Raw genomic sequence first — 9,033 nt, 5'->3', positions numbered from 1 at the left:
CCTGGGTTGCAGCCCCGCCCACAGGCTCCGCCCCCTGGTGGAACAGCCCCACCCCGCCCCCCCGGGCCTCAGCTCCGCCCACAGGCTCCGCCCCCTGGAGCAGCCCCGCAGCCCCGCCCTCCCGGCGCGCAGCCCCGCCCTCAGACCCCGCCCACCGTGGCGCAGCCCCGCCCTCAGGAGCCGCAGCCCCGCCCCCTCTCCCCTCAGTCCCGCCCCCAGGAGCCGCAGCCCCGCCCAACCTCCCCTCAGCCCCGCCCCCTCTCTCCTCAGCCCCGCCCCCAGGAGCCGCAGCCCCGCCCCCTCTCCCCTCAGCAGCCCCGCCCCCAGACCCCGCCCACCGTGGCGCAGCCCCGCCCCCAGGAGCCCCAGCCCCGCCCCCCAGGGCCGCAGCCCCGCCCGGCCGGCGCCCCGCCCCGCGGCCCCGCCTCCCCGCAGCCCCGCCCGCCTCAGCCCCGCCCCCCCGGGGGGCAGCCCCGCCCCCAGGCCCCGCCCCCTGGGCCCAAACCGGTGCCGGCGCCGAAACCCACCGGGGCCCCGCCCCCACCGCAAGGGTGAGTGTTGGGGGCGGGGCAGGGGGCGGGCCCGGGGGGCGGGGCCCCTCGTGACCCCGCCTACTCCCCCCCCCCCACCTCCCCAGGTCGCTGCGTCAGAGCCTGGCCGGGCTCTTTGCTCTTGACCCCTCCCCCTCCTGGGAAGCTCCGCCCCCAGAGTCGCTGCCACGCCACGCCCTCATTATGCAAATATATGCAAGCTCCGCCTCTGCCGTGTGCCGCTTCTGAGCCCCCCCCCCCCCCCTTTGGAGTGGTGTTGGGGGGGGGGGGTGGTCACGTGGTCCCGCCCGTGTGATGTCATAAGCCCGCGCGTGCCGCCTTTGTGATGTCGTGGTGATGTCATAAACACGGGGGTGAGCCCCGGCGTGATGTCATAAGCGCCCGTGTGATGTCATCATTCCTGGGGGCGGGGCGCCCCCCTATGGCTGCTCTATAGGGGGCTGGTCCCTATGGCGCCTATAGGGCTGGGGGGGGGGGGGGACTACAACTCCCAGCAGCCTCTGCGCCGCGCGGGGCATGATGGGACTCGTGGGGGGGCAGAGCCCCGCCCCCACCGCGCTCCCATTGGCTCCCACGGCCGCCCCCGCCCAATCAGGGGGCAGCACCGGCCTCGTAGGCACGGGCAAGCCCCGCCCCGGAAGTAGCCATAAGCCTCCCCATGTTTTCCCTCAAAAATCCCATTTTTGGCCCCAAAACCGTTTTCCCCCCCCCAAACCTCCCATTTGCTCCCCCAAACGCCCCCTTTTGGCACCCCAACCCCCCATTTTATGCCCCCAAATCCCACTTTACCCCCCAAAACCCCCAGTTTTGCCCCAAAACATCTTGCAGCCGCACAATCCCCCTTTTTAAGCCCAAATTACCCCAATATCCCTCTTTTTGGCACCCCACTTAACCCGCTTCCCTCCTCCAACCTCCCTATTTGCCCCTAACCCATTTTAACCCCTTAAACGCCCCCCAAAATCCCTATTTTCCCCCCCAAAATACTTTTTACCCCAAATACCCTTTTTCACCCCCAAAATCTCCCTTTTTGCTCCCCAGAACACTTTTACCTCAAATGTCCCCCCCAAAATCCTCATTTTTTCCCCCTGAACACTGTTACCCCAAATCCCCCCTTTTTGCCCCCCAAAATCCCTGTTTTTTGCCCCCCAGGACAGTTTTACCCCAAATCCCCCCTTTTCCCCCCAAATCCAGCGGCCTCCTGGATCCGTCCTTTATTCGGGGGGGGGGGGCAGTACAAGGGGGGGGTCCCGGCGCGTCCCCGACCCCCCCCCCCCCAAAACAGCCCCCGGGTCCCCCGAATCCGGCACCGCTCCGAGCTGGGGACGAGAAGGAGGTCAGCGGGGACGGGACATTTGGGGGGAAAAAGGGCAATTTTGGGACAAGGGTGCAAAAAAAACAGCAAAAAAGGGGGAGATTTGGGATAAAAATGGGCCAAAACGGAGCATTTTGGAAGCCTCCCCCCAGGGCAATGAAAAAACAGGGAATTTGGGTGGCTAAAGACCCCAAATCCCCAAATTTTACCTTGTTGTTTTGTGGCATAACCCCCCAAATGTGGAATTTTGTTAATTAAAGACCAAAACCCTCAATTTAGGGTATTTTGGAAGTACCATAAATCCCTCGAAATGGGGAAGTTTATTAGTTCAGAAGCTCAAAACACCAAAATTCTTTTTTTTTGAGTGTTGCAAGGCCCAAAATTCTCCAAAATGGGGAAACTGGGAGTCAAGAACCCCCAAATTGCCCCCAAAATGGAGTTTGGGGATCCAAAATTCACTGAAATCCCCATTCTTGATTAACCAAATCCCAGCAAATGATTAAAAACATAAATTTAAGGCACTTAGAACGCCCAATTTTGCTAAAAACAGCCAATTCTGCACTTACTAACCCCAAAAGTCCCATTAAAATCCCATTAAAAAAAAATACAGATCAAGCTGCTCAAAAATCCAAAAATGAGGATTCTGAGAGCTCAAAGCCTCCCCAATTCCCCTAAAAAAAAAGGCAATTTTGAGTGTTCTCAACCCAATCCCCCCCTCAAAAACCATGATTTTTGAAGGCTCTTGCCCCATAACTCCCCAAAACTTAAGTTTTGAGAAATACTGACCTAAAATTCCTCCAAAAAAGGGAAAATTTGGGAGCATCTGGAGTTAAAAACACCTCAAAACTGTTGGTTTTGAAGAATCCCGACATATAAAACGCCCCCAAAATGAGGATTTTTAGGGGGCCAAATCCCCCAAAAGACACCAAAAAGGTGGATTTTTGGGGTCCCAGCTCCCACATGAGGGATTTGGGGGGCCCGAGCGCCCCCCCGCTGGGTTTTTTGGGGTGAAAGGAGGCGGTTTTGGGGTCCCGTCCCCCCTACCTCAGTTGTCGTAGTTGTCCCGGTAGGAGCCCGACTGGAACCGCTCCCCGTAGCCCCCCTGGTTCCTGTTTTGGGGAAAAAAAACGGGATTTAGGGGCCGCCCTGGCCCCCCAGATGCCCCCCAGCACCCATGGGACCCCCCAGCACCCATGGGACCCCCCAGCACCCATGGGAGCCCCATAGATCCCCCCCACCCCCAGTGCCCATAGGGTGCCCATAGGACCCCTCCAGCACCCATGGGTGCTCTGTAGCCCCCCAGCACCCATAGGTGCCCCATAGGTCCCCTCCAGCACCCATGGGTGCTCTGTAGCCCCCCCAGCACCCATAGGTGCCCCATAGGACCCCTCCAGCACCCATGGGTGCTCTGTAGCCCCCCCAGCACCCATAGGTGCCCCATATATGCCCCCCAGCACCCATAGGTACCCCATAGGCCCCCTCCAGCACCCACGGGTGCCCCATATCCCCCCCCGCAACACCCATAGTGCCCTCATGGGTCCCCCCCAGCACCCATGGGTGCCCCATAAGACCCCCCAACACCCATGGGTGCCCTATAGGACCCCCCCAACACTCATAGTGACCTCATAGGCCCCCCCCCAGCACCCATAGGTGCCCCATAGCACCCCCCCAGTACCCATAGGTGCTCGATAGCCCCCCCCAGCACCCATGGGTGCCCCACATCCCCCCCAGCACCCATGGGTGCCCTATAGGACCCCCCCAACACTCATAGTGACCTCATAGGCCCCCCCCCCCCAGCATCCATAGGTGCCCCATAGCACCCCCCCCCAGCACCCACGGGTGCCCCATAGGACCCCCCCAGCACCCATGGGTGCCCCACATCCCCCCCAGCACCCCTAGTGTCCTCATGGGGCCCCCTCAGCACCCATGGGTGCCCCATATCCCCAGCACCCATATCCCCCCCTCCAGCACCCATGGGTGCCCCATAGGACCCCCCAGCACCCATGGGTGCCCCACATCCCCCCCAGCACCCATAGTGTCCTCATGGGGCCCCTGGGTGCCCCATATCCCCAGCACCCATGGGTGCCCCATAGGACCCCCCCAGCAGCCATATGTGCTCAATAGGACCCCCCCAGCACCCATGGGTGCCCCACAGGACCCCCCCAGCACCCATAGTGTCCTCATGGGGCCCCCTCAGCACCCATGGGTACCCCATATCCCCAGCACCCATATCCCCCCCTCCAGCACCCATAGGTGCTCAATAGGACCCCCCCCAGCACCCATGGGTGCCCCATAGGACCCCCCCAGCACCCATGGGTGCCCCACATCCCCCCCAGCACCCATAGTGTCCTCATGGGGCCCCTGGGTGCCCCATATCCCCAGCACCCATAGGTACCCCATATCCCCCCCTCCAGCACCCATAGGTGCTCAATAGGACCCCCCCAGCACCCATGGGTGCCCCATAGGACCCCCCCAGCACCCATGGGTGCCCCCGCACCGGCCGCCGTAGTCGCGGGAGCCGCCGTAGCCGCCGCCGCTGCGGCCGTCGTAGCGGCCCCCGTAGCCCCGGTCGCCACCACCTGGGGGGGGGACAGGGGTGAGACCCCCCCCCCGGCACCCATGGGTGCTGCGGGGGGGCGCCCAGCGACCCCCAATCCCCCGGGTGCCCCCAAATCCTCCAAGTGCTCCCCAGAAACCCCCCAAATCTCCCTTAAACTCCCCAAAGCCCCCCCAAAATCCCCAACCCCCAAATCACCCCAATCCCCCCAAAAACTCCCCAGATTCCCCCCAAAATATCCCAATGACCCCCCAAATTTCCTAAATCCCCCCAAACTTCCCAAACCACCCAGATTCCCCCCAAAACTCCCCAACAACCCCCCAAATCACCCAGATTCCCCCCAAAACCTTCCAAATCACCCAAATCCCCCCCAAAACTCCCCAGATTCCCCCCAAAATATCCCAATGACCCCCCAAATTTCCTAAATCCCCCCCAAACTTCCCAAACCACCCAGATTCCCCCCAAAACTCCCCAACAACCCCCCAAATCACCCAGATTCCCCCCAAAACCTTCCAAATCACCCAAATCCCCCCCAAAACTCCCCAACCCCCACAGATTCCCCCCAAAATGTCCCAATGACCCCCCAAATTACCCAGATTCCCCCCAAAACCCCCTATGACAACACCCAAAACCCCCCAGATTACCCCCCAAATGCCCCAATGACCCCCCCAAACCACCCAGATTCTCCCCAAAACCCCCAACGACAAGACCCAAAACACCCAGATTCCCCCCCAAACAACCCAAATCGCCCAGATTCCCCCCAGAAATCCCTAATGACCCCCCAAATACCTCAAATCACCCAGATACCCCCAAAACTCCCCAAATCACCCCAATTCCCCCCAAAACCCAATACCCAAAACCACTCAGATTCTCTCCAAAATCCCCAACAAGACCCAAACCCCCCAGATTCCTCCCAAACTCCCCCAAAACCCCCAGATTCCCCCCAAATCCCCCAAAACTCCCTGATTCCCCCCAAACCCCCCATGACGACACCCCCAAACGCCCAATTCCCCCCAAACCCCCATGACACCCCAAAACCTCCCAATTCCCCCCAAACCCCCCAGATTCCCCCCAAACACCCCATGATGACACCCCAAAACCTCCCGACTCCCCAAACCCTCCCGATTCCCCCCAAAACTCCCAGATTCCCCCCAAACTCCCCCCAAACCCCCTGATTCCCCCCAAATCCCCCATGACAACACCCCAAAACCTCCCGATTCCCCCCAAAGCCCCCAGATTCCCGCAAACCCCCCAGATTCCCCCCAAATCCCTCGTGACAACACCCCAAAACCTCCCGATTCCCCCCAAACCTCCCAATTCCCCCCAAAATCCCCGGATTCCCCCCAATCCCCCCCCAAGGCTCCCCCCGCCCCCCCCAGCCCCAAAGCGGCCGTTTTTGGCCCCAAATCTCACCCCGCGCGTAGCCCCGGCCCCGGCCGCGGCCGCCCAGGAAGCCCCCGCGGGAGCCGCGCGACGACTTCCCGGCGTGATCCACGCGGATCTGCCGCCCGTCCAGGGACTGCGGGGACACGGGGGGGACACGGGGGGGACACCGGGACATGGGGGGACATGTGGGGGACACCGGGGACACAGGGGCACCGGGACATGGGGGGGACACAGGGGGGACACCAGGGACATGTGGGGGACACCGGGGACACAGGGGCACCGGCGACACCGGGACACGGGGGGGACACAGGGGACACGGGGGGGACACCGGGGACATGGGGGGGACACCGGGGACATGGGGGGACATGTGGGGGACACCGGGGACATGGGGGGACGGGGACATGCAGGGGACACCGGGGACACAGGGGCACCGGCGACACCGGGACATGGGGGGGACATGGAAGGGACACCAGGGACATGGAGGGGACACAGGGGGACACCAGGACGTGGGGGACACGGGGGGACAGAGGGGGACACCGGGGGACATGAGAGGGGACACCAGGGACATGGGGGGACACCAGGACACAGGGGACATGGGGGGACAGAGAGGACATGGGGGGACAGAAGGGACACCGGGGACATGAGAGGGGACACCAGGGACACGAGGAAACGGGGACACCAGGGACATGGGGGGACACCAGGGACACCAGGACATGGAGGGGATACAGGGACATGGAGGGGATACAGGGACATGGAGGGGATGGCGGGGACAGAGGGGACACCGGGGACATGAGGGGGACACCAGGGACATGGGGGGATACCAGGACACAGGGGACATGGGGGGACAGAGAGGACACGGGGGGACAGAAGGGACATGGGGGGACAGAGGGGACACCAGGACATGGAGGGGATACAGGGACATGGAAGGGACGGCGGGGACAGGGGGGGACACAGGGGACATGGAGCGGACACAGGGACACAGAGGGACAGAGGGGACACGGGGGGGGGGACACAGGGACACGGAGGGGACACCAGAGCATGGAGGGGACACCGGGGACACAGGGGCACCGGCGACACCGGGACATGAGGGGGACACAGGGGACATGGGGGGGACATGGAAGGGACACCGGGGACATGGAGGGGATAGCGGGGACACGGAGTGGACACAGGGGGACACCGGGACATGGGGGACACGGGGGGACAGAGGGGACATGAAGGGGACACAGGGGACACGGGGGGACAGAGGGGGACACCGGGGACATGAGAGGGGACACCGGGGACATGAGAGGGGACACCAGGGACACGAGGAAACGGGGACACCAGGGACATGGGGGGACACCAAGACACAGGGGACATGGGGGGACAGAAGGGACATGGGGGGACCGGGGACACCAGGACATGGAGGGGATACAGGGACATGGAGGGGATACAGGGACATGGAAGGGACGGCGGGGACAGGGGGGACACAGGGGACATGGAGCGGACACAGGGACACAGAGGGACAGAGGGGACACAGGGGGGGGACACAGGGACACGGAGGGGACACCAGGGACATGGGGGGACAGGGACATGTGGGGGACACCGGGGACACAGGGGCACCGGTGACACCGGGACATGGGGGGGACACAGGGGACATGGGGGGGGACATGGAAGGGACACCGGGGACATGGAGGGGATAGAGGAGACACGGAGCGGACACAGGGGGACACCGGGACATGGGGGACACGGGGGGACAGAGGGAACAGAGGGGACATGAAGGGGACACAGGGGACACGGGGGGACAGAGGGGGACACCGGGGACATGAGGGGACACCAGGGACATGGGGGGACATGGGGGGACCGGGGACACCAGGACATGGAGGGGATACAGGGACATGGAGGGGACGGCGGGGGACAGGGGGGGACACAGGGGACACAGGGGGACAGAGGGGGACACCGGGGACATGAGAGGGGACACCAGGGACACGAGGAAACGGGGACACCAGGGACATGGGGGGACACCAGGACACAGAGGACATGTGGGGGACACCGGGGACACGGGGGCACCGGCGACACCGGGACATGGGGGGGGACACAGGGGACATGGGGGGGACATGGAAGGGACACCGGGAACATGGGGGGACAGGGACATGCGGGGGACACCGGGACATGGGGGGGACACAGGGGACATGGAGGGGATAGCGGGGACACGGAGCGGACACAGGGGGACACCGGGACATGGGGGACACGGGGGGACAGAGGGGACACCGGGACATGGGGGACACGGGGGGACAGAGGGAACAGAGGGGACATGAAGGGGACACAGGGGGACAGAGAGGACACAGGGGGACAGAGGGGGACACCGGGGACATGAGAGGGGACACCAGGGACATGGGGGGACACCAGGACACAGAGGACATGGGGGGGACACCAGGGACATGTGGGGGACACCGGGGACACGGGGGCACCGGCGACACCGGGACATGGGGGGGACACAGGGGACATGGGGGGGACATGGAAGGGACACCGGGGACATGGAGGGGATAGCGGGGACACGGAGCGGACACAGGGGGACACCGGGACATGGGGGACACGGGGGGACAGAGGGGACACGGGGGGACAGAGGGGGACATGAAGGGGACAGAGGGGACACGGTGGGACAGAGGGGACACGGTGGGACAGAGGGGGACACCGGGGACATGAGAGGGGACACCGGGGACACGAGGAAACGGGGACACCAGGGACATGGGGGGACACCAGGACACAGGGGACATGGGGGGACAGAAGGGACATGGGGGGACAGAGGGGACACCAGGACATGGAGGGGATACAGGGACATGGAGGGGACGGCGGGGACAGGGGGGGACACAGGGGACATGGAGCGGACACAGAGGGACAGAGGGGACACAGAGGGGACACAGGGACACGGAGGGGACACCAGGGACATGGGGGGACACCGGGGACATGAGAGGGGACACCAGGGACATGGGGGGACACCAGGACACCGGGGACATGGGGGGACAGAAGGGACATGGGGGGACAGAGGGGACACCAGGGCATGGAGGGGACACAGGGGACATGGAGGGAGGAACAGGGGACACGGGGGCACGAAGGACGTGGGGGGGACACAGAGGACATGGAGGGGACACCGGGGACACAGGGGCACCAAGGACATGGGGGTGACACAGGGGATACAGGGGGAGAGGGGGGTGTCAGGGGACATAGAGACACGGGGCGGGACAGGGGGA

General features: G+C 64.0%; 1 protein-coding gene across 1 annotated transcript; it reads right to left on the bottom strand.

Moving 5' to 3' along the window:
- Nucleotides 1–2,900: 2,900 nt before the first annotated feature.
- LOC148590208 (RNA-binding protein 3-like) lies at nucleotides 2,901–5,939 on the bottom strand (the record flags this gene model as incomplete). Its single annotated transcript, XM_088539315.1, has 3 exons — nucleotides 2,901–2,972; nucleotides 4,361–4,442; nucleotides 5,834–5,939. Coding segments are annotated over 3 exons (252 nt in total), but the record flags the coding sequence as incomplete, so codon positions are not given.
- Nucleotides 5,940–9,033: the final 3,094 nt, after the last annotated feature.

Source organism: Tinamus guttatus, unplaced genomic scaffold (assembly GCF_059628265.1).
Source record: "Tinamus guttatus ecotype Peru unplaced genomic scaffold, ASM5962826v1 Tinamus_guttatus_pri_ptg001595l, whole genome shotgun sequence".
Classification (NCBI taxonomy): domain Eukaryota; kingdom Metazoa; phylum Chordata; class Aves; order Tinamiformes; family Tinamidae; genus Tinamus; species Tinamus guttatus.
The sequence above is the reverse complement of the archived record's forward strand: the minus strand, read 5'-3'. Positions and strand labels throughout refer to the sequence as shown.